Raw genomic sequence first — 26,880 nt, 5'->3', positions numbered from 1 at the left:
GTAATTTTGATGATTTTAGATAATTTTCATAAAATCAAAGGGTTTGTTGAAAACCAAGATATTTTGTTGAAATCAGGGAGTTTACATGAAATCAGGAAACAAAACACCAAATAATAATAAAATAATGGGCGTGTAGGACTGGCTAGGGCATGGCCGGCCGGCTAGAGCCCGGTCCCACAAGTTTTCCTAATTTTTTAATATTTTCCATGATTTTAGAGAAAATACATGAAATTAGGTAATTTTAGGAAAAATTCATAAAATCAAGGAATTTTCAGAATTTGAGAAGGAATAATAAAATAATGGGACTGAGGTGTGGGACCGGCCACGGCCAAGGCATGACCGGCTGGCCGGCGGTCCCGCGATACCTTTCCCTAAGTTTATTATTTTTTGATAAAATCATGTGATTTAGATAAAAATACATGAAATTAGGTAATTTTCATGATTTTGGGGAAAATTCATAAAATCAAGGAATTTTCATAATTTGAGAAGGAATAATAAAATAATGGGACGTGAGGTGTGGAACGGGCCACGGCCAAGGCATGGCCGGCTAGTGCTCGGTCCCGCGACACCTTTCTCTAATTTTATTATTTTTGATAAAATCATGTGATTTAGATAAAAATACATGAAATTAGGTAATTTTCATGATTTTAGGAAAAATTCATAAAATCAAGGAATTTTCATAATTTTAGAGAAATAATAAAATAATGGAGACGTGAGGTGTGGACCAGCCACGGCCAAGGCATGGCCGGCTGGTGCTCGGTCCCGCGACACCTTTCCCTATTTTATTATTTTTTGATAAAATCATGTGATTTAGATAATTTCTTTGAAATAAAGGAAATTTGCTCGAACGAGAGGATTTTCATGAGATAGTGAAAATAGTAAAAATATGGTAAAATATAAAATTGGGCGCGGGACTAGTCACGGCATGACTGGCCGGCTGGTGAGCCTAGTCCCCTGGCGCTTTTATTTAATATTTTATTATTATTATTTTCTCTTCCTATTTTGCATAGGTTCCTCGTTCGTTCGTATTTTTGAAATGCTCGTTCGTGCATTCAAAATGCTGGTCTGTGCATTATCTTCTAATTACACTTGCACCATTTTTGTCAGGGCTTATTTGATGCTCAGATGCCTGTTCCGTTGAATATTTATCACTAACCTGTGGAATTCTGCTGGGAAGAACCACAGATTGAAGTAACGAAATATAACGAGGAATCGTAGAACATTGCTGACTATTCAGGCGATTAATTGACGACTCGTAGAATATTGCTGGATATTCAGAGGCTTGTAGAATATTGCTGGATATTCAGACGATTTAAGATAATTAATTGCTGGCTCTATACTAGAAGGGCTTCCTGTCTAGGAGCATTATTATCTGAGGGTTGAGCAATATGAACTTGCTGGAGTGTCATATTCCTCTTGCATAGTCGGGGAAAATCTGTTTACATCCCGAAGACGTCGCCGCTCTATACTAGCAGATATGTTGTCTAGGAGCTGCCCAATCTTTCGATTTTATACATTATGAGATGTGTCGTGGCCTCAGCTGAGAGACTGCACATCTTCATCTTCTCTGAGAGACTTTCTCCATCAGAGGTGGCATGAGATTTCATGCATAGATACATGAGTCTCGATACTCATCTGACTGCCGGATCCGGAGTAATTACTGAAATTGCTCAGTATTCATGAGATGTGTCGCGGCCTCAGCTGAGAGACTACACATCTACACGTACTCTGGGAGACAGCCTTCTCAGTCAGAGATTTATGACATGAGCTTCCATGCTTTAATGACAGACATGAGTCTCAATACTCATCCGGTTGCCGAATCTGGAGTATAGTTTTACAATTCTATCATTTGTCGAAAATCCACCATCTACACTAGGTAAAGATAAACTTGGTCGAAGGGAAAAGCTTACCAACACATATTTCGAGATATAGATAGGCGAGGTATACTCGGCTCGAAATACCAAGTGTGTATAATCTAGTATATATATATAGCATACGACTTTTGTCTCAAAGAGTAGGAGATAGAATAGAGAGACTTTTGAGTGACATATAAGTTCAAGTCTCCACATACCTTTTTGTCGAGAAGTTCCACAGGTTCCTTGAGTAGATCTTCTACTTGTATGATGAATCGCCATGAAGTCCTTGAGCTCAACTACACTTACTATCCTAGTCCGAGACTTAGATATAAGAGACTAGAAATCAATACTTATAGTTTTGATCACTAACATTGACAAACATGCTTGAGATAGCAACGCATGCGAGTTTGACCGAGCAGTGCTCTAACAATTTTGTTCCATCTTTTGATAGTAATCAAGGTGAATAGGAACCAATTGATAATCCGGTCTTATATTCCCGGAGAACAACCTAGAGTTATCAATCACCTCACAACAATCTTAATCGTATGGTAGCGAAACAAGATGTTGCGGAATCACAAACGATGAGACGAAGATGTTTGTGATTAATTTTTATATCTTTCCTATCGGAGATATCAATCTCAAGCCAATCAATATGATTGTACTCGTATCATTGTAATCACAAACGATGCAAGATCAGATCACACAACTACGATAAAGTAGTATCGGTCTGGCTTCGCAATCCCAATGAAGTCTTTAAGTCGTTAACCTGGTTTTAGAAGAATAAAACCAAAGGTTAAAGGAGAACCACTCTAGCACGCAAATTAGTATCACAAGTAAGGTGTGGGGATTGGTTTTGCATTGATGCTAGATGTCCCCTTATGTAGTCTTTCAAATCAGGGTTTGCCATTAAGTTACCTTGGTAACAAAGCAATCAATATCCACCGTTAGATGAAAACCTGATTTAGATTCAAGCTAATATTTCTCAAACGTTAGATCGAAAACTTAGCTTGTTACACACAATTGAAATGCACGCTTCTAGGTTTGTTAACCGTACCCAAACGTATGCACTTGTTGGTTCAATAATAGTTAACCAAAAGGTTAGCCATATGAGCATTTCATATCAACCATGTTCTTCTTCACCATAACTAGTTCACATGACTCAAATGAACTAGTTAGAGAGTTGTTCAATTGTAACGAATTCTTATGTAATTACACAACACACAATTGAAGCAAAGATGATTTGATTCACTCGAATATGTTCATGAACTTTTATAGCCACGGTTTGCAAACTGCACTCCTTAGTCTTTTTAAGTTTAAATTCAGAAATCATCTTCAGATATATATAACCTTCTTAAGTTCGCAAACTTGGTTCGCGGACTTAAGTTACCGGGAAGAGTTTACAAACTCCACTCCTTAGTCTTTTTAAGTTTAAATTCATAAATCATCTTCAGATATATATAACCTTCTTAAGTTCGCAAACTTGGTTCGCGGACTTAAGTTACCGGGCAGAGTTTACAAACTCCAGCAGAAATTCTCGGGATGAGAACTTCGTCGGTTCGCGGACTGAGTTCGCGGACTTAGATTCACGCACTAGTTTGTCAACTCCAGCAGAAATTCTCGGGTTTGAGAACTTCGGCAGTTCGCGGACTTGGCTCACGCCATTCTTCCGGTTCTCTTGATCAACAAAGTTCGCAAACTTTGGTTCAAGGAATAGGACTTATACATAAATGTGTTTCCACAACAATGCTTATGTCCACCATTTGTTATGCAATATAAACTCTCATTTCAATAATTGAAACATTCTTTGTCAAAGCAATTTTCAAAGTGATTGAAACATATCATGACTTTCGTCACTGGGTAAAGATAAACTTGGTCGAAGCGAAAAGCTTACCAACACATATTTCGAGATATAGACATGCGAGGTATACTCGGCTCGAAATACCAGCTGTGTATAATCAAAGTCTATATATAGCATACGACTTTTTGTCTCAAGAAGTAGGAGATAGAATGGATAAACTTTTGAGTGATAGATAAGTTCAAGTCTTCACATACCTTTTTGTCGAGAAGTTCCACCGGTTTCTTGAGTAGTTCTTCTTCTTGTATGATGAATCGCCATGAAGTCCTTGAGCTCAACTACACTTTTTATCCTAGTCCGAGACTTAGATATAGTAGACTAGAAATCAAGACTTATAGTTTTGATCACTAACATTGACAAACATGCTTGAGATAGCAACGCATGCGAGTTCGACCGAGCAATGCTCTAACAATGTCAACATTAAGAGTTCATCTGGGGAACATAGCATAGGAAAAAATACTCATCAAGCCATTCATCAGTGAATAATGCAGGCGGGAGATTAATAAAATTTACAGAATATCTGGGATTTTTGCAACCAACATCATTCTTAAGTAAATTTCATATATAAGAATACTGAATTGCTCAATACATATGTAAGTAAGGAGGCATAGGCACTCATCACTTTTAAATGGCTCAATATCTTTGCAGAACGACGACAAATTAAATACAAAGTTTTACAATTTTATCCTTGAACTAAAAAAAATCATCAACATTAAGTCCCCTGCTTAGTACGTAACAATGACATAGTTGCGGGGTAAGCACTAGATGGTGACAGGTGAAAATTCATGAGAAGAGTAGACAGACGTTACCAGGAGAGAAGTCGGCTTGGTCTTTGAGCAGGACATGTTTGGTGAAGCATCGAGATAAGTAGCAATCTCCATTTTTAACATGTGCCAATTAGTTCCAGGTAGATGAGCACATAGTCGGTTGATATCCCGCATCCAAAGCCTGTATACACGACAGGTAGAGAGCCCTTTCCTTTCCCGGATCTTGTAGATTTGCTGAATATAAAACGAAGCACTTAGGTCCTTCTTCTCACACCGATCATCAAAAAATTGTACTTTTCTCCTTTCTTCCATTGACTGGTAAGTACTTAATTATTTTATTTTTATTTTATCGTCTTTCGCGTTGGTTGTGGACATAACCGCACTCTTATGTTTTCTGCAGTATATGATGGGAACCCCTGATTATTCCTCCAACTCTCCAGAAAAGAATTTTGAAGTCGACGAATCCATGACCGTATTCGAAGAGGTATTGGCTAAAATAGATCATCATTTCGTGAAGCTGGACAAGCTATACAGAGTATGTCCCTTGATCATTTGAGCATCGTTCTAGAATGTATTCAAGCTTTCCTGGCTTCGGTCAGCATGGAGGAAAACTGGAGAAGCGATGAAGCATCTCAGCCAACGAGTGCCAGAGCGGAAAGATTTGATGCTTGATTGAATCGACAGAGGGTGGAGCATGAGCAACTTCCGGGTGAGCATACACTTGCGGATAAATATGAATACCCTATTCATGATGGCGTCATAATTCTCGACTCTGATATGTACGAACCCCGTCGTGAAGAACATTCTCAAGGGGCTGTTGAAGCAGTTTCTGGAAAAAATCTTGAAGCAGCTTCTGAAGAGGATGTTGAAGCAGCCCCTGAAGAAGGCGTTGAAGCAACTTTTGGAGAGGATGTTGAAGAAATCCCTGGCGTCAATGCCGACAATTATATTTTTTCCACTTTGTGATTATTATTTTTAGATGATTATCTTTTTCATATCTTGTAGATGCTTCTTTGATATTCAGTGATTTTGCTTCATATGGCTGTAGCCAAAACTTCTTTGAATAATAATTCTTAGATCATGTTGCTCCAATGATTCTTATGTTTCCAGTTGGATGAGTGAAAGCTTCACCATTAAAGAATCTGAATTCCTCGAGAGATCTCATATTTCGAAATCATTGGTGTAACACTCTTCTTTGGTAGGGTTATGGTAGAACCTCCATACGCAATACTCATCCTTTGAATGTCACGTTAGCACCTTGCTTCTGCGATTCAAGCCCTTCCCAATTTATTGAGGCGATGCGGCAGACAGGAAGATGGTACATGAGTGGCATTGGTCGACAAGACTGGGAGAACAGTGCTTTCTCTTCATGAGAATACATATCTCTTCCACAACAATATCTAACACATGTAACCTTAATAATGGTGACTCTAAGTAGAGGAAACAACAATAGTGGTTGAGGATTCGGCCGCAAACCTGTAACTTTCGTTCGATATTCTCCTCGCAGATCATGTGTTTTGTTTGGTGGGTTCAATACATCGGCTAAGTATGCAGAGTCTAATGCCCAAATATGTAGAAGAAGAATGGACACATTGCCACAACCAATAAATCCAGAAGTCGTGCTTCGTTATATGATGAGGCTTTATCTCCAATTGATGACATGTGTAATGTGATTGGACGCACCGTTTCTGAAGAAGTAGTTGCAAACTGGGGAGTATATCAATCGAGCAGTGCTCTAACAAACATGTGTATTTCTACTGAATTTTCTTACGTAATTCCATTGCTCAGGTCTATTACCACTTGGTAAGGCCCATACATAAGAACAAAATTATTTTTGATCTAGCATTTATGCTAAATTCATAGTTAATGACATTATGGTTACCATTAAGAATCTTGAGACCCATTCCATCTTTCCAGGGAAGACATAAACCTCCATCTAATCCTATGGGATTAAAAATTCTGAAATTTGGGTAATTTAAATGTCTTGTTAGATATGACATTTTCTTAAAATGTGACATTAGTTTCATATAAGAAACAAAGACATTGGTGTTAGAGCATAGCTCGGTCAACCTCGCATGCGTTGCTATATCAAGCATGTTTGTCAATGTTAGTGATCAAAACTATAAAGTCTTGATTTCTTGCCTATTAGCTAAGTCTCGGACTAGCATAGGAAAATTGTAGTTGAGATCAAGGACTTCATGGTGATTCAACAAAAACGACGAAGATATACACCAAGGAACCGTGGAACTTCATCAACAAAAAGGTATGTGAAGACTTGAACTTATCTATCACTCGAAATTCTATCTATTCTTCTCCTACTTCTTATGAGACAAAAGTCGTATGCTATATAGACTAGATCATATACACTTGATATTTCGAGCTGAGCATTCATTGCTTATCTTTTACTCGAAATCATGTGTTGATAAAGCGTTTCGCTTTGTCATATTTATCTTCACCTAGTGACGAAAGTCATGAAGGTTTCAATCACTTTGGAAATTGCTGACGAGAAAGGTTTGTTGTTCTTCACGACTGAATATCACCCTCTGAGAATATTTCAATGATTGAAATGAGAGTTTAGATTATATAACCATGTATTCCTTGAACCGAAGTTTTCGAACTTTGTTGATCAAGAGAAATCGGTAGGATTGTGAAATTGGCTTGCCAAGTCCGCGAACCCAGTCCGCACTTAGTCCGCGAACTGACGGAAGTTATCGACCGAGAATTTCTGCTGGGATTTCCAAAACTCGTTTGTGTGCTAAGTCCGCGAACTCAGTCCACGAACCCAGTCCGCGAACTGGCGGAAGTTCTCGACCCGAGAATTTCTGCTGAGTTTGGAAAACTCAACCGATTAACTTAAGTCCGCGAACTTTTTTGTGAACTTAAGAGGTTAGGATATAAAGATGTGCTCTAAACATGAAACATTAATTATTAAGGAATGCTTTATGCAAACCGTGGCTATAATGTTCATGAGCCGATTCTAATCGAATCGAATCATCTTTGTTTCAATTGTGTCTTGTGTAGTTACATAAGATCTCATAGCAATTGAACAACTCTTAACTAGTTCATTTGAATCAATTGAACTAGTTATGGTGAAGAAGAACATGATTAATATGAGATGCTCATATGGTTGACCTTTTGGGTTATCATGTTGTACTAACATACGTGTACTCGTTTGGGCATGGTTTTCTCAAACCCAGTAAACATGTACCCAAGTGTGTGTGACAAGCTATGTCTTTCGATCTAACGGTTGAGAGATATTGTCTTGAATCTAAATCAGGTTTTCATCTAACGGTGGATAGATTTTGCTTTGTACCTAAGGCAAAACCCTGATTTGAAGGCTATATAAAGGAGACATCTAGAATTGAGCAAACCTAATCCCCACACGTCTGTGTGCTACTAGTGCGCTCGCTAGAGTCGATCTCCATTAACTCTTGAGTTTCTTCTCTAAACTCGAGTTAACGACTTAAAGACTTCATTGGGATTGTGAAGCCAGACCGATACTACTTTTATCGTAGTTGTGTGATCCGATATTGCATCTTCTATCGTACGAGTACAATCGATTGATTGGCTTGAGATCGTGAGAGTTCTCCGATAGGAAAGATAAAGAAGTCACAAACATCTTCGTCTCACTGTTTGTGATTCCTCGACAATCCGCTTGTGTAGTCAGGAAGGATTGCAGAGAGGTGATTGATTAATCTAGGCTGTTCTTCGGGAATATAATTTTGGATTATAAATTGGTTCCTGTTACCTTGATTTTATATCTAAAGACGGAACAAAACCTAGGGTTTATCTGTGGGAGATAAATTTATCCTTTCGATAGACTTTTCTGTGTGAGACAGATTCGTTTATTATCAAGTCTGTGATTTTGGGTTGCATCAACTCTTAGTTGTGGGTGAGATCAGCTAAAGGAATCAAGTACGCAGTGTCCTGCTGGCATCAGAGGCGTAGGAGTACAACTGTACCTTGTATCATTGGGAGATTGGTAGGGGTTCAACTATAGATCAGTCTGAAGTTAGTTTGTAGTAGGTTAGTGTCTGTAGCGGCTTAATACAGTGTGTATTCAATCTGGACTAGGTCCCTGGGTTTTTCTGCATTTGCGGTTTCCTCGTTAACAAAACTTCTAGTGTCTATCTTATTTCTTTTCCGCATTATATTTTATATAATAGAAATAATACAGGTTGTGCGTTCGTGTTCATCAATTGGAAATCCAACCTTTGGTTGTTTATTGATATTGATTGATCCTTGGACATTGGTGTTCGCTACAATCCAAGTTATTCCTTGTATTTGATAAAGACTCGCTATTGAATTTAGCTTGAGTAGAAATCAAATCAAGAGAGAGATATTAACCCCTTGAGATATTTTTACCTAGATTGAGTCTGACTATCTAGTTGATTCTCTAGCAAAGTATTTCGGAGTTAGTCCATACAGATTGCCAAGCGAAATATTGGGTGGTGTTGTTAGACCCCCGCTTTTTCAATTGGGTCTCATCTTAAGAAAAATACATTGGATTTCGAATGTAGATAAGAATAATGAAAATTTCTGAGAACGGAAAAATCAGGCAGAATTTGGGAAATTTTAAAATTAAGGTAAAATTTTAGGGTTGTAAAAATTACCATAAAATTAGCAGGACCACCTTGTTGATTTTGTGCAATCAGGCCTCCAGATTGATTAGCTGAGTTATCAAATATTTTCTCTCTCCTACAATTGTGCTCGAAATCCTCATGGAGCTCCATAAAATTTATGTTATCATCAGTTCCATTATCTTCAAAGGTCATTTAATCATTCTGGAAGATTAGGTTGCTATGGGTATTGAGAATAGAAGGAATAATGGGATTAGGATTATAATAGTTTTGAGTTTCATCCTCTCTGGATCTCTCGTTCTTCCGCATATCACCTTCATTGGAACAATTATTCTATGGACACTGATCTTTTCTGGATGTAGTTGTATTCGGTAGCATATCTGAATTATTATCTACATCTGTATCAAGGATATAAGCAGCTAAAAAGGCTTTCCCTTCTTCAGTTTGACTATAGTCTCACCCATTTCCTTTATCTTATGCTCCTAAGCAAGCCTTTTAAAATTTCCTTTTACATGTTCTACCAAAAAAACACTCCTTACAAATTTCATATGGTTGCATATCGAAATGGTATATTACCCAAACTTTCCTGCCTGTTGGAGTATCAAGCTATCCTCCTCTTCTCGGTGGTTCTTTGGCTTAACATCCACATAAACCGTGTTAGTTACATGGCCTCTTGGTGTTTTCTTTTTCCCTTCTGGAAAAACTCTTTTACCTATATCCTTACAGATATCATTAACAAGCTTTTCGTTTAGAATAATTTGATTAATATTCCTAAGTCTCAAACACTAGACTTGGCTCTCAAACTTGTGATTTTTAAGAGCAATATCTGAATTATATTTTTGAATACAAAGGAGATATCGTAACATTGGCCATGGTGAATCTGAGACAACACTATCATATGAAGCTTTCCTTTCAAATCTAAAAACAAACAGATTGACTCTCTTTGATATAATTTCATACCTCTTATATCCCTTCCATCTGAGATTTACCTCATTCTTAACCTCTTCATGTTTTAGTGTATCTTTGCATATAATCTTACCCAGTAAGCTATAAGTCCATTCTTCAGCTGCATCTTTCACAAAATGTGCAGAAGTGATTGTTCTCCTAATATATGGTTCTTAGGGAGCTTGCACCAATTGATGTTGATTGCATTCTCAGAGACATCCTATCCATGTTTTTGATGTTATTTATTACGCTTGACCGTTTTGAGTTGTATATGCCAATTCTCGGTCAGTTATAAAGATTAAGAATTTTAGGTTTTGGTTTAATGGGAGGATATCTTATTGGGTTATAAAAGGTTTGAAGATAAGCAGGATTATTTTGTTCTTAATAATATAGGAATCGGTAGTTGTCAAGCTTGAATACCGTTATGAAGGTTTTGACTAAATTTGAATTTTGAAATGGAGGGAGACTTACCTATTTCTGTTGCTGAAATTACATTGGCTTTGAATCAAAGATTTGACCAGGTTAACCCATCGATTCTGATTAATATTTTGAAGATTAAACATCATGAAGAAACTGATTAAATGGCAAGGATAGATAAGACCTTGGATGTGATGACAATATATTGATATGAGATACCATAAATAAAAAATGACTTTTTGAGAGCACAATTATGTTGAAGGTACAATACGACTCCTGGAAAACAAGCACTACTACGATAACAAAAGGGATAAGCTTCTGGGTATTTCACCACGACTGGAGATTATTCAAAAATCAACCAAGAGATCTGCCAAAAAATATTTAAAATTCCATTAGCACTTAAAAACTATAGTAAGTAGAAACATATATTTTAAATTCATATACGTTGATAAACAAGTAAAACCTCATATTTCTTCTACAAGCCAGTCCAAGATTAAACCATTAAAATAAATATAACATGACTAAAAAAAGAAATCAAATTAAAAAGATTTAATCTAGAATAGTTAGTGTTAGAGCACTGCTCAGTTGAACTCGCAAGCGTTGCAATCTCAAGCTTGTTTGTCAAGTTTAGTTGTCAACACTATAAGTCTGGATTTCTAGTCTACTTATAACTATGTCTCAGATTAGGATAGAATGTGTAGTTGAGCTTTAGACTTCACGGCGTCCATCGATTGAAGACGAAGATATACTAAGGGGAGCTTGGAGGAACTTCATCAACAAAAGGTATGTGGAGACTTGAACTCATCTATCACTCAGAAGTCTATTCTATTCTATCTCCTATTGAGACAAAGCCGTATAGCTATATAGACTTTTACATTTTACACATTTGATATTTCGAGATGAGTTTAACTCGCTTATATCTTTCTCGAGATATGTGTTGGAAATATTTTTTCGTTAACTACGTTCATCATCACGTGAAAATCGCCTTGTAACATCTTACATGATTTGTGTGAGACAGTTATTTGATGTAGGCTCGGAATTTTTTGTATTGATTATTCGATCATTTGAAAATTGCTTATAAACTAATAATTTGTGTGAGACAGCTAATGTCGTCTTCTAATAATGTTTCAATGATTGAAATGGGAGTTTAGAACAATTAACCATTGTCTGGATATAGCATAGTATGCATACCCATATGCAAATTGTTGTAAGAATGATTCAGGTCCGGGAACCAAGTATACATACCCGTATGCGAACGGTTTTAACTGTTAAAGTCCGTGAAATAAGTTTGCGTACCTGTTTGCAAACTGTTTCACCTGAATTCGGTCTGGAACGACAGTATGCGTACCCGTTTGCGAACTGTCGGAAAAGATCAAAGTTCGGAACTTAAGTTTGCGTACCCGTTTGCAAACTTATGCGGTTAAATTCTAAAATCGGTTAAGTATGATTTCATACTCATGAACAAACACATTTATAAACTAAGGAATGCAATCTTTGCAAACCGTGGCTAAAATTTTCATGAACTGATTCTTTTAAATCAATCCGATTTTGCTTCAATTGTGTCTTGTATACTTCTATAAGAATATAAATAATTGAAAAACTCTATGAGTAACCCAATTATTATCATTTGATTTAAAAGTGTTAAGATGAACATAGTTAACATAAAAGTGTTCAAGTGGCTAACTTCGGTTAACTGTTATTGAGCCAACTCAATATACACGTTTATGTATGATTATCCATATATAAATGAAAGTATATCTCATTTGTGTGTAACAAGCTAAGACCATCTAACGGTGGAACGATATTAGCTTGAATCTTAAATCAGGTTTCATCCAACGGTGAATATTGATTGCTTAGTTACAAAGTTAGCAAACCCTGATTTGAAGACTATATAAGGGAGAACTCTAGCAACTGGGAAACCTAATCCCCACACCTCTTGTGTGATACTAGTTGCGACTAGAGTCGATTCTCCTTTAACCTAGGTTTTTCCTAAACCATTATAGGTTAACGAATTGAATACTTCATTGGGATTCTGAAGCCAGACCCAACTATTTTCTCTGTAGTTGCGTGTTTTGATCTTACTTGTTCTATCGTATTGAGTACTATCTTCTCTAATATTTGCTAGAGATAGGTAAGATATAAAGAATAATCACAAAGCTCTTCGTCTCATTCTTTGTGATTCCATAATAACTTGTTCTACTACCATATAGTTAAGTTATTTTGAGGTGATTGATATTTCTAAGTTGTTCTTCGGGAATATAAGACTAGATTATCAATTGGTTCATGTTCACTTTGATTTATCAAAAGACGGAATAAAAACTTCGTAGGTATTTCTGTGGGAGACAGATTTATCTATCAGAATAAAATTTTATGTGGGAGAAAAGTCTATTCTGATAGATAAATCATTTGGTCCCTGGATATATATATATTTACAAAATCAATCAACTTATAAATGATTGTCATGTAAAATTCTGTGTATCAGACATTTGAGACTAGGGATGAATAATTTACCACACCAACTATGTCCGGACGCAGGCATGAGACTGTAGGAGTGGTGACTGAGGTGGGCGACAAGGTAACGAAATCCAAAGAGGGAGACAAAGTTGGCATTGGGTGCTTGGTAGGGGCATGTCATTCATGTGAAAACTTCGCCCAGGATCTTGAGAATTACTATGTTAATATGATCTTAACCTACAACGCCACTTACCATGATTGCTCTACAAATTATGGTGGCTACTCAGATATCATGGTGGAAAATGAGCGATATATAGTTCGATTTCCTGACAGCCTCCCACTTGATGCCAGTGCAGCATTACTCTGCGCTGGTATTACTTGAAAAAACGGTGGTATTTCGTTAGGCAATCTGTATGGACTAAATCCAATATAATTCTGAGATAATCAATTAGACATTCAGACTCAATCAAGGAAATATATCAAAGAGTTATATCTCTGTTTCTCAATTTAATCAGCAAATCAAACAGATAGAAATCCGCGAGCCTGATTATTATGAGAAACAACTTGAACGGTACCAAAGACCAATGTTCAAGTGTCAATCAATTTCAATCAACAACCAAAGGTTATATTTACCTATTGATTGAACTAAGCACAACCTATGATATTTCAATCATATAGAAAATATAACGCGGAAAAGAAATAACACAGACATTAGAAGTTTTGCTAATGAGGAAACCGAAAATGTAGAAAAACCCCGGGACCCAGTCTAGATTTGAACACCACACTGTATTAATCCGCTACAGACTCTAGCCTATTACAAGTTAACTTCAGACTGAAATGTAGTTGAGCCCTAACCAATCTCACACTGATCAAGGTACAGTCGCGTTCCTTAAGTCTCTGAATCCCAACATGACTCTACGCACTTGATTCGCTTAGCTGATCTTACCCACAAATAAGAGTTGCTACGACCCAAAGTCGAAGACTTTATAAACAAATTTGACTCCCACAGAAAAGTCTATTCTGATAGATAAATCTGTCTCCCACAGAAATACCTATGAAGTTTTTGTTCCGTTTTTTTGTAAATCAAGGTGAACAGGAACCAATTGATAATCCAGTCTTATACTCCTGAAGAACAACCTAGAAATATCAATCACCTCACAATAACTTAACTATATGGTAGTAGAACAAGTTATTGTGGAATCACAAAGAATGAGATGAAGAGATTTGTGATCACTTTTTATATGTTACCTATTGGAGATAAATCTCTAGCAAATCTTTGAGAAGATAGTACTCAACACGATAGAACAAGTAAGATCAGAATACACAATTAAAGAGAAAATAATTGGGTCTGGCATCAGAATCCCAATGAAGTCTTTAATTCGTTAACCTATAATAGTTTTAGGAAAAACCTGGGTTAAAGGAGAATCGACTCTAGTCGCAACTAGTATCACATGGAAGGTGTGGGGATTAGGTTTCCTATTTTCTAGAGTTCTCCCTTATATAGTCTTCAGATCAGGGTTTGATAGCTTTGAAACAAAGCAATCAATATTCACCGTAAATGAAATCCTGATTTAAGATTCAAGCTAAATTTATTTAAAGACAAAGCAATATATCTCCACCGTTAGATGGTCTTAGCTTGTTACATAAAAATGAAATATACCTTCATTTGGATATTGGTAACCGTACCTAAACGTGTATGTTGAGTTGGCTCAATAATAGTTAACCGAAGTTAGCCATATGAACACTTTTGTATTAACCACATTCATCTTAACACTTCTAGATCAAATTATAATCAAATGAATTCAATTGTGTTACTCATAGAGTTGTTCAATTGTTTATATTCTCATAAAAGTATACAAGACACAAGTGAAGCAAAATCGGATTTGATTCACAAGAATCAATTCATGAACATTTAGCCGCGGTTTGCAAAGATTGTATTCCTTAATATATAAATATATTTTTTCATAAGTATGAAATCATACTTAACCGATTTTAGAACTTAACCGCATAAGTTTTCAAACGGGTACGCAAACTTAAGTTCCGAACTTTGATCTTTTCCGACAGTTCGCAAACGGGTACGCATACTGTCGTTCAGGACCGAACTCAGGTGAAACAGGTACGCAAACTTAGTTCCCGAACTTTAACAGTTAAAATCGTTCACATACGGGTATGCATACTTGGTCCCGGACCTGAATCATTCTACAACAGTTTGCATACGGGTATGCATACTGTGATATATCCAGATAATGGTTAATTTTTCTAAACTCTTATTTCAATCATTGAAACATTCTTAGGATATGATAATAGCTGTCTCACACAAACTATTAGCTTATAAGCAATTTTCAAGTGATCGAATGATCAATACGAAACATTCCGAGTCTACATCAAATGACTGTCTCACACAAATCATGTAAGATGTTACCAGGCGATTTTCACCTGATCATCTTTTGACTTTCGTCAAGTATAATGATGAAAATAGTTAAATCAAAAAGCTTTCTAATACATATTTCGAGAAAGATATAAGCGAGTTAAACTAAGATCGAAATATCAAATATATATAAGGTAAAAGTCTATATAGCTATACGACTTAGTCTCAATAAGAGATAAAATAAAATAGACTTTTGAGTGATAGATAAGTTCAAGTCTCCACATAACTTTTGTTGATGAAGTTCCTCCAAGATCCCCTTAGTAGATCTTCGTCTTCAATCGATGAACGCCGTGAAGTCTAAATCTCAACTACATTCTATCTTAATCTGAGACATAGCTTTAAGTATACTAGAAATCAAGACTTATAATTTTGACACCTAAACTTGACAAACAAGCTTGAGATAGCAACGCTTGCGAGTTTGACCAAGCAGTAATCTAACATGAAGTAGGCACTAAGGTTTCACTACAAATGTAACCCACCATACACTATTTCCAATTAGAATCATTTTCAGCAAGAACCACAGTTTGTCAATGAAAACAGGTTCAATGAGAGTGGAGGGAAGGGTTTTAGGTAGAATAAGTTTTTAGCCATTTGAGAGGAAAGGTTATGAATAATAGTAGCAGTACGAGTATCATTAGAAGAATTGGATGACTCCATATAAATAAAGCTCAAGATATTCAAATCTAAGAAGAGATCAGGATATGTTGAATTAGGATTGGGTGTGGGAAAGTTATATATATATATGTATCTGGAGAAGACAGTGCCATGAGATGGTAAAGTTCAGAATAGAAAATTGACATGACATATAAATATCCGGAAACAAGGTGACATTAGACTGTCTTGGAGACTGAACCTTAAAAATGAAAATGTTGGGTGGTTGAATATAGTGTTTGCTGAGAAAATGGGAATGAATTGGTGAAAGATTCGGATGGGATTTGTTTTAGGGGAGCTCAATAACAATGATATTGGGAAGAGTATCATTAGTATCTGTATGGCCCGTGATATCTTGGTAGCGAGGATCATCTTTTGTCACATGCAACTGGTATAGGTAGTAGAATATGACAATTCTAATAATGGTAGATTTTTTAAAGGGTTGCATAACGTGTAGCACGTGCAAAAGAACATCATCCAAATAGATATTAGAGTCATTAGTAATCTTGTTTCTTCCTACAGAGGAAAACAAAGTAAATTGGATACGTACAAGAGTGATAATGGTAGCTGGGGTATATTGATAAGTGGTGTGAATTAACCCATGGGAAAGAGGGATAATAGTTTTGAGATAAATGATGGGGTAATTGATGTAAAGTATTTATAAGGTTTAGGTGAGAATCACGATTAAGCCTAAGAGGGTTCAGAATAGGCTTAGGTAGAGTGTCATTGGCTTTGATCAAGGGAAAAATGTAGGTTAGGTTATTCAAGTATCTACTCAAAGTAGTTCAAGTTGCCAATGGTGCCTTCCAACAGGTGCTGCATTATCTGGACTTGCATAAAATCAAAGATAATAATTAGCATCCGAGGAACCAAGTCTAGGTTTGGTGGCATACCAATGCCCCTCATAATGGTGGAACCGAAGGGACTAGGGTTAAGAGAAGTTGAGAAAGAGGAAAATGAGGTGTTGGGTTGGAGAGGGTGTAATTAAAACAAAAGTGAGGGATTAGATGGAATTGATTACGAGTGATAATTTCCAAAGCGTTATGATGGTTCTGAACGTCGTGTATAGAGTGTTGAACATGCGTGCATGGTCTAGAGACATGACCCTTAACTAAACATCATAGATGGTTATTAATGGTATTGATTAGGAAAAGAGGAGAGATTAGAGAGATTAGAGAGAAATAAACAGAAAATGTTTAAACCAGAAAAAGGTTTAGATAAGGAATACAAATAAACCAGAAAAGGAAAGAGGAGAGATTAGAGAGAAATAAACAGAAAATGGCAAACAATGGAGAAACACCACCCAATATAAGAATTATAATCATGCAAAAGACATATCCTTTTCATTGAGCGATCAAGAACTCGAGAAATTGAGAAATGAGATACATATTGAGATGGATAAGCGACCAAGAGAGGCAGCGAAGAAAAAAAGTTTAGAGGAAACTGCTGCAGAATTTGTTGCATGGAGGGAGAAGAGATTAGCCAGGATAGTACGCAAAAGAGAGGAAAGACTTGACGGAAGCAGTGGAAATGCATGGCAGTGCAACTGAAAGTGATTCAGAAGCATCAAAAGGGGGGTATGAATATTATGTTGAGGAGATAGAGTCAAGTGAGAAAGATTCAGATGCAGATGAATAGGAGAGACGTTTAACAAGGTATTATGAAAGGAAACTATATGAGGGGTATGAGAATGAAAAGGCGAATCCTACAATCTTTGCCAGAACCATGCATGAAGGTGGATCAACTGATGATGAGAAAGAAGAGATGTTGGAGGATGAAATAGACGAGGATGATGAGGAGAATGAGAGCAGTACTGATGATACAATCGATTTTAAGGATGAAACTCTTGCACCATCTGGAAGTGATTGCAGTAACTGCTATGAAGAAGAAGACTGGGAAAGCTACGATGAGGAGAATTAAAACAATCATCTTATGGGATGTCAATAGGATTAAAGGTTAAAGGCTTTGAAAAAAGCTTGAAAATGATTAACAAATTTTTCTTAAGCAAATCATGTTGATGTCTGCTTCCTGTCTTCTTTATTTTAGTGGTGTTGGTATTGATCCTTACTTTGTGAAGTTTATGTCGGTCGGTTAAGGTAGTATGTGTTTTCAGATTTTGTTGTTGGTAGAAATTGTTGGCAGCAGGTAAGTTTAGTTTTTTTTTTCTTTTAATATGCTTTTTTTGGTATGTAATGTTGAGAGCAGTGACTCTCAGTAAGAAACTTATGATTGGTACTTTTGTTTTCCGTTTGAAGTTTATGAAGAAATTTATGAACACTTGGTGCTTTCTTAGAACTTTGAACGTTGAATGAATAACTCACAAAGATTGCGTAAAAGTAACTAGAAGTTTGATTGTAGATGAATTTAGTAAGGTTAATGATAACTAGGAAGAAGTAATGGAGATTGATTAGGGCTTGATGGTGTAGATGAAGAACAAAGTGCAGCTTCATCTAGGGTTCGTACAAAATTCAGAGACTTAGAAAAAGGCTTACGTCATGCTGATTTATCAGAGCTCTCCAACAGGTTATAAAAATTACACATAATTCCTGCAAAGCTTATTTAAGAAGTAAGTTCCCAAATTAAATCACAAAGCATGTTACTGAATCCAAAACTTTCGAGCATTAAAAAAAATTATTCTAATAAATGATTTAGCATGGTCAAGTTTTAAGGGCATTGAAAAGATCAAAATTTAGTATGGTCAAATTTTAAGGGTACCGAAAAATAAAACGTTCAGTAAGCAGAACGAGTTGGAAGGTACAACAAATTGTTAGATATTTTTGTTTTTTGAAGCAACTAATTGTTAGATGACATAACTATAGATGCTTCCAGGGTGTATTTTTATTTGAAAGTTTAACATTCCATCCATATCCAGATTTACAATCTAAACCTATTAAAAACAACACAAAATTGGTTAAAAAAGACCAAAATCAACAATTCCTGGATGAAATGGACAGATTTTGATACTGTTTAAATAGACAAAAATGTAAAAATAGGCAGGATGTAACCAGTTTCATCGTGCCCATTTTCAAATGTTTTTTCTTAATTTTAATTTACACAGGATGTATCCAGTTTCATCCTTGCTATTTTTTAAATTTAAGGTAGGATGAAACCAATTTCATCCTTACTATTTTTTTTTGGCCATTTCACCCAAACTATTTTTTACTCGTCCATTTAAACCGTGATTTAAAAATATTTGGACAAACGACCTATTTTCCGTAAAAACAAAACAAATAAGAATCACTTAAAGAAGGAAGTGACAGGAGTGAAGGATGGAATTATAGATTAATCAAACAATCTTCTTAGATATTAGATTAGGTGACCAATAATTTTTGATGATTAAGGTTATCAAATGAAAAGAATCTTAACGGGTGATTAATTTTATCTCATATAAAATGTTAAGGCTGGAGGGGTTGGTAGAGTAAACCGACTCTAGATTTTTTGATAGGCTAAAGCCGGACCCAGGTCCCTACCCAGATCCAGTCAATTGGACTATCCCCACTGCTAAACCCAACCCCGCCAAATCCTTCTATACAACTAATTAAAACACAAATCTCTACTACGGTGGGGATCGAATTCCTAATTTTCGCCTTACTGGAACTGGTGGGATACCACTCAGCTATGTCTTGTACCCAACGGACTAGATTTGCTTCTCATAATCGGAGAGGTTCCTAGAGCCAAAGTAAACCAAATGAAAGGGTTTTCTTTTTCAAGCAACTACTGCCTCCACATGAGGAATTGCAACAAGTTTGCACTTATTTTCTATGCATTTAGTTGAGCGGCTAATTTTGACGCTTACAATCTTTGACGAATTTAGTTGGGTTAAGTCTACAAGTTACGAATAAAAGAAAGGGCAGGCACATAGAAAAGTGGAAGTTGGTGTAATCATTGAGACAGCAGTGTCACATGGTATAATTCCTCATCTTTAGTTAAAATCCAGCAAAAATTTAGACAAAACAAGAAAAGTATAAAAAAGAAGAAAAAGTTTTTGAGTTCTCAGTTTTATACCAAGTCTTTCTTTCTTTCTCTCTTCTCTGAAAGTTTCTTCATCTCTTAATTACTACTCAACAACCCACCCTTTGTCACTGTATATCCGGCTTTCTGTTCATCAGCTTTTCAAGTAAGTATATCACTTGTTCTCCATCAGATCTATCTCAGATTAATTCTCTAAGTGCCCAAGAACACAGCTTTAAAGTTTCTTCACTGTTTCATGTACATATATTCATCTTTGAATCATATTATTTGGGGTTTCTTTTGCCATCAAAAGTGAGAAACAAAAGATATGAATAACCCCCACACTTTGAATTCATGGGGTTTTGCTCAGAATTTACTCTTTAGTGATTGGCTACATGTTGTCGTACGCTGTTAGTGCTTGATTTGTGCTATGATCTTGTTAGGCCTGAGTAGTGTATACGCAAAATTGAAGGGATTTGTATGATTCTGACAGGGAGCTTGTATTTTCAAGACAAGTAAGTTAAAATGGGTTGCTTTGGTTGTTGCGGGGAAGAGGAATTCCATAAAGCTTCTGATGGAGGAGCTCCTTTCATGGCAAATAACGCAACACGTAAGTGTTCTATTACTAGGATCGTAATTAAGCATAAATGATTCAATTTGCCTCGTGCTTATTTAGTCTTGGTTGTCAGGATTGTAAAAATCATGCTTGTCTGAGCAAATTCTTATCAAAGCACAACCCTGTGTTTGCATATGTCCTGGATGTTTTACTAGTTAGTCTCATGTCTTGAGAGGTCCTAAAGTTTTATTTGGGGTTGTGACACTAAGGAAAACTTTTATGCAGATAATAATGGAGGTCACCGTACCACAGGCCCTGCACGTATAGATGCTCCTGCTGTAAAAGTTCAGCCAATTGAAGTTCCCTCGGTTTCAGTAGATGAACTCAAGGATGTGACTGATAACTTCGGGACAAAGTCTTTAATTGGAGAGGGTTCATACGGGAGAGTATATTATGGAGTTTTGAGGAGTGGGAGGGCTGCAGCAATAAAAAAATTAGATGCTAGTACACAACCAGACCAAGAACTTTTGGCACAGGTTTGCTTTCAGCATATATCGAGCCATTGCAATGTATTTCGTTATATCTAGTGTTCGGGCTTATATTGACTAATCCATGTATGACTTGGCAGATTTCCATGGTATCCAGGCTGAAACATGACCATGTTGTTGAGCTCGTAGGTTATTCTGTCGATGCAAGTCTCCGTGTCCTTGCATATGAATTTGCTACTATGGGATCTCTTCACGATATTCTACATGGTAAGTAAAAATGTTAAGAGTTGATTATAATTCGTAGATAGGAAGTAAGTTTCACTTACTGGGCAACGGAGATAATGTTATGTAGTAAGTTTCACTCACTGTTGTAGGAAGGAAAGGTGTCAAAGGAGCACAACCAGGTCCAGTTCTATCTTGGGCACAACGAGTAAAAATTGCTGTAGGCGCAGCGAAGGGGCTTGAGTACTTACACGAGAAGGCGCAACCTCACATCATCCATCGTGATATTAAGTCTAGCAATGTGCTACTTTTCGACGACCATGTTGCTAAAATTGCTGATTTCGATCTGTCAAATCAAGCTCCTGATATGGCAGCACGTCTTCATTCGACGCGTGTTCTGGGAACCTTTGGTTATCATGCCCCAGAGTAAGCTATTATTCTTGTAAAAATCTTGGCAGCATGCTACCTACTTGGAATAAGGATCTTATTGTTTCAGATTGTGTGGATGACAGGTATGCAATGACTGGACAGCTTAGTTCGAAGAGTGATGTTTACAGCTACGGGGTAGTACTACTGGAGCTCTTGACTGGTCGTAAACCTGTTGATCATACATTACCAAGAGGGCAACAGAGTCTTGTAACATGGGTATGCATTTCTTTAGTTTATCTTGCACTGCATTTCTCATGTAGGAAACAACTCTTACTTTTGGATCAAAACTCTTGGAACCAACATTTCCCCCTCATTCACATGCTGATATGTAAGTCGTTAATGTTTCAGGCCACACCAAGACTTAGTGAAGACAAGGTTAAACAATGTGTTGACCAAAGACTAGGGGGAGATTACCCCCCAAAAGCAGTTGCAAAGGTAAATTTTGAGCTTCATTTATTTCCACTACAATCAATTCTTCTTCTAAATGCATATACGTCTTCTCAGGTTTTGTAATAATGTTGCTATTTTTTCTTTCTGTTGACACAGATGGCTGCAGTAGCTGCTTTGTGCGTGCAATACGAATCTGATTTTAGGCCAAACATGAGCATTGTTGTCAAAGCTCTCCAGCCATTGTTAAATGCTAGAACTGGACAGCTTGGTGATGCACCAAGCTTGTGAATCATCTCCTTCTTTGACTTATTGTTTGTCACACATTATATATTAATGAATTTTTTCCTATAGCAGTAGGGTGTGGCTATAGATTGTATACAATCACCCCCCATAGGCTTCCATTAATAAGAAACGTCTCATTGGTTTGGCTTTTTTGCTATATAATCTATTCATTTTTAACATGTAAGTAGTTAGCAAACTGTTCTTGCCAATTTTACTTGACCGGTTAATCCATCTAGCTATCACTTGCAATGGCCATTTAGAAAGGGAAAAAAAAGGAAGTCGATGGACCAAACATATTTACTTGCGAGTTAGAAGCAGTTAACGATGGACCAAACATATTTACTTGCGTGTTAGAAGCAGTTAACCAAGGCTTGTTAACGAAAATGGATATCACAGTTGAAACAACATTTAGAGCAGACAGAAGAATAGGCATGAATCAACTTTAGATGATAGCGAGTCTGTGACGTAGTTAATCGCTTAATACAAGACAAAACTTTACTTTGCTATAACATATGAAAGCCCCCCTTACTAATTCAAACAAACAGACAACAATAATCATTTTCGTGGGAACAAGTTTTGAGTTTTTTTTTCCATCAACAAATCCTCCTACGATGAAACTAACTGTACACACAACAATCATCCCTCAGGGTTCGTAGAAGCCCAAATTTGTAATATTTTTCCGCTTAAATCTTTGTCACCTCCATTAAATGTTTGTAAACGTACTCAATCGTTTAACTATACCGGGTAGTTTCTTCTGCTCTCTGCCCTTGAATCTGGATTGTCACTCTTGTCTGTGTCTGAGTTCTCCTTTAGTGATTCAGTGTCTATGCTCTCAGTCTGACTCTTTCGCCGCCTTCGACCCTGACATGATACACAAGTAAATCAAGAGTTAAAAAGACGGTAAGTTATCCCAGAGGAAGGCATGGTATTCTGCTCCAAATACAAGGTGATATCAGCTGTAACGGTTTCGTGGTGGCATGCGACATTTTTGTTAATGCCTTCCAGTATGGCGTAGGGTCTGGGTCATTATTCTAAAGTGAGATTGTTGTTTGAAGGTGAGATCAGAATACAAACCTCTCTAGGGATAGGATATTCCTCCGATTCAAGCATACGGACAACTTGGCTCATCTTGGGTCTCTTTTGCGAGTCTGGGTCAACACACCTCAAAGCTGTCAAAAGAGCTCGTTTCAAGGCTCTTGTTGACGGCTTTCTCTCTATGTTTGGGTCCACGACTTCCTCCGAGCGCCGACTGCCTACCATCATCTTGAGCCAGTCGACCAGATTTACCTAAAGCACCAAAAAGAACTTTAAAATTTGAGGCAGCTGACAATTTACGCTGAATATAGAAGATTGAGTAAATCAAAATGCTGGCAACTTAATCTCAGAGTCAGAGAAGACTACATCCACCACTTAAAGTTTCAACTTAGTTACAAATAGGAGTACTATTGTCCAATCTAAATGCATAGAGGTGTGGCACACTGAATCATATATCATGGATCTATTGACGGTAGCAAAAACTCATTAAAAATTTTAGCGAATACTCGTACTTCCGATGATGCCAAAAATATAATTCATGCATACCTCATTGGCAGCACGTCCATAATCTACAGGATCTCTTCCAGTGATTGCCTCCAACACAAGAACCCCAAAGCTATACACATCACTTTTTTCATTCAAAAGGCCTGTATTTGCATACTCCGGAGCAACATATCTGAATAAATTAAAACAAGTCAGTAATGCTTAACCCCACCTTGGATATCTTCACAATTTCTTGGAGGTGTGAAAATATCCACAGTACACCAAGGAAAGAAAGAGGATTAAGCAAGCGAAGTCGTATGATGCTCTAAGAAAGAAGAGTTACCCAAAGGTTCCCATAACTCGAGTGGTGATATGACTTGTCCCAGCACCTAATAACTTGGCCAGACCAAAGTCAGAAACCTTGGCATTGAAGTCATCATCAATTAATATATTGCTGGACTTTATATCTCGATGTATCACCTTCGGTTCAATAGCCTCGTGCAAGTAAGCTAGTCTGCAAGTAAAAAGATATATATTCACATAAGATAGTCTACGGAAAATACATTATGGGGATATAGCTGGATTTCACAAATACTAAACTTACGCCTTGGCTGTGCCTTGTAGAACCTTCATCCGGGCCTCCCAAGTAAGATATCCATGCTGAAGCATACCTCCATGAAGCCATTGCTCTAGGTTCCCATTATTTACATACTCATAAACTAGCATCCTGACCAAACAGATGTAAAATGTGAGAAAACGATATTTTCAGAATAAAGTACTAAGAACAGGTGTCAGAGAAGCTTGTACCTGTGAGTTCCTTCGACACAGTAACCTAAAAGCCGCACTAAATTTTTATGGCGCACATGACCAATAGCCTCAACCTCCACACCAAATTCCTTCTCAGCTTGGCCACTGTAGAAAATCATTCATATTACATTAAACATTGAGAGAGATAGGTATGACAAGAATTTTCATTTGGGAAACATCTCGTTCAGAAACAAAAATAAATGAAGTCCCGACATTCCAATATTCATGAAACTTACAGATTGTTGAGTAGCTTCTTAACACCTACAGGGGTCCCATTTATCAGTTGACCGCGATAGACAACACCATATCCCCCCTCCCCAAGGATATTTTCCTTTGAAAAGCGGTCAGTTGCAAGTTCCAGGTCCCTCAATGTGAACCAGTGTCCCCAACCAAGATGAGAAAACTCTGGTAAGCCACTTAGTGGTGAAGGAGCCGTTGCGTTATAAGACGCAGAATTCCTATGAACAGAAAAGGTCCCAGACCCGTAGTCCCCTGATTGAGAACCAACAAGTTCTTTCTCTGCAAGGTGAAAAGAGTCCGATTGACTACCGTTATCCCCATTTTTAACACCCAAATGAACAAGAAGTGTATCAGATTCTTTATCTCCGCATTTTCCATTACCAGCTTCATGTATCCTTACTTGGTCAATTCTTACTTCTTTGATTTCCTTTGAAATTGTAGGAATACTAACAGGAAGCTTATCAGAAGCTCTTTTTGATTTCTTCTTTGAAGTAGCACATAGCGAGAGCACTGTGAGAATCGCTACAATGAATACTCCCACAACTATTCCAATTAAAACCCAAACTTTCAGGCCAAAGACATCTGTTTTCTTAGACAATTCAGCATTGAGATTTATCGCCATTGCTCCTGACACCTACAAAACTGCACAACAGAAAATCAAAACACAAGTAAACATTTAATCCTACAACAAAATTATCTCGTCCCCTGTCATTCACTTAAATGTCAATTTGTAAACATACTTGTAGCATAAAACAGCACTAGCCAACTAACTAAGCTAGAACCAACGAGAGCCTAACAGTACATGCCTCTCAAGTAAGCTTCTAAAGAGCTCAGGTGCTAATACCCACACCTGAGCTCCAAATTCATCTACACCATGATTTACCAATACAAAAAAACAAAGTATCAACACCTTATACAATGTGAATGATGGATATTAAATCAAGTCAAATCAAGAACAAGAAAATGCAAGAACATACTAGTTCTCTAATTGTATCAAGAGTTGCACATACCTGAAGTTCCTTGTGGGGAATCCAACCTTTTTCAGATCTCTGATCTAAGAATCTCAAAAACAGCTAAAGTTGGAAAAAAAACCAAACCCCCAAATGAATCCCATTATGAATAAGAAAGAACCAAAATTGAGAAATTTGATAAATTCCTTTGAAGGGTTTCTTGTATGGATTAAAGGGTGTCTGAATCTAAGCTCAGATAGAGCTTTCTGACACCCTAACTGATATCTGGTTGTATTGAAAACTCTAGCACCCCTAACTCTAACCCTAAATGACAATGACAATAATAATAATAATAATAATTGTTTAGATGATGCTGTTGATGTAAGGTTTAGTAAAGAGTACAGCAGGGACATGAGAATTCTGTCGAAGAAGAAGAAGAGATGGAGTTATCAAAATGGTAGGTGATGTATGTTTAGAAACAGTAAAGGAGAAGCATTTAGAAATGGAAGGTTTGTTTTCAAGTATATTTGGATTCAATTTTTGGATTTCTTTAAATGGGGGTCTTGATTGAAGATGATTGATTATCAGTTATTATTGTTTATATTAATTAAATATTTAACAAACAGACACCAACGCCATTACAAAGGATTCTTTAAAGTTGTATATGTACAGTGAATTTTCTTTCACTTTTATATTTTGGTCAAACATCAATTTGATATTTGGAACAGGGAGGCTGATCTCAGACCAAAATGGTTTTTTTTTTTTTACCTCGACAGAGTTTACTGTCCTACGTTGAAGATGAGAGTCCGTAATCCCTATGCACAAGTAAAAACTGAAAACTTTATCTTTGGGCGGGATAGATTCACTGCTGCATAAGGTCGTCAGCACAACAGATCATCGTCCAGCATTTCTTTTCCCGGTGCGATTCCATCGTAATTGTTAGGCGAAGCACCATGGTGTCCTATTTCCCTTCCCTATCCTTCATATATATAGGGAAAAATCTAATTTGTCAACTAGACAACTATTATGGTCTCCCATATCCTTATTTCTATTTGTGTAGGGATATCCATAACCTTCCCTACTACTCAAAATGG

At 36.9% G+C, this 26,880-nt stretch overlaps 2 protein-coding genes across 2 annotated transcripts; one reads left to right on the top strand and one right to left on the bottom strand.

Moving 5' to 3' along the window:
• The first annotated feature begins 19,908 nt into the window (after positions 1-19,908).
• On the top strand, positions 19,909-22,455 carry LOC113358049 (pto-interacting protein 1-like). The gene is made up of 8 exons (XM_026601554.1): positions 19,909-20,070; positions 20,398-20,514; positions 20,746-20,996; positions 21,089-21,215; positions 21,323-21,596; positions 21,683-21,815; positions 21,948-22,034; positions 22,146-22,455. The coding sequence occupies exons 2-8, from the start codon at positions 20,430-20,432 to the stop codon at positions 22,275-22,277; spliced, it is 1,089 nt and encodes a 362-aa protein (XP_026457339.1). The 5' UTR covers positions 19,909-20,070; positions 20,398-20,429; the 3' UTR covers positions 22,278-22,455.
• Positions 22,456-22,683: 228 nt separating this feature from the next.
• LOC113358048 (probable receptor-like protein kinase At5g18500) lies at positions 22,684-26,399 on the bottom strand. Its single transcript, XM_026601553.1, has 8 exons — positions 25,847-26,399; positions 24,833-25,478; positions 24,597-24,701; positions 24,394-24,516; positions 24,133-24,303; positions 23,853-23,982; positions 23,346-23,558; positions 22,684-23,132 (listed from the first exon to the last, which is right to left on the bottom strand). Exons 2-8 carry the CDS (start codon positions 25,456-25,458, stop codon positions 23,007-23,009), a joined length of 1,494 nt encoding a protein of 497 aa, XP_026457338.1. The 5' UTR covers positions 25,459-25,478; positions 25,847-26,399; the 3' UTR covers positions 22,684-23,006.
• Between the last annotated feature and the right edge of the window lie 481 nt (positions 26,400-26,880).

The sequence above is a fragment of the Papaver somniferum genome, chromosome 3 (assembly GCF_003573695.1).
Source record: "Papaver somniferum cultivar HN1 chromosome 3, ASM357369v1, whole genome shotgun sequence".
Taxonomy (NCBI): domain Eukaryota; kingdom Viridiplantae; phylum Streptophyta; class Magnoliopsida; order Ranunculales; family Papaveraceae; genus Papaver; species Papaver somniferum.
This window is presented reverse-complemented; position numbering and strand designations above follow the sequence as displayed.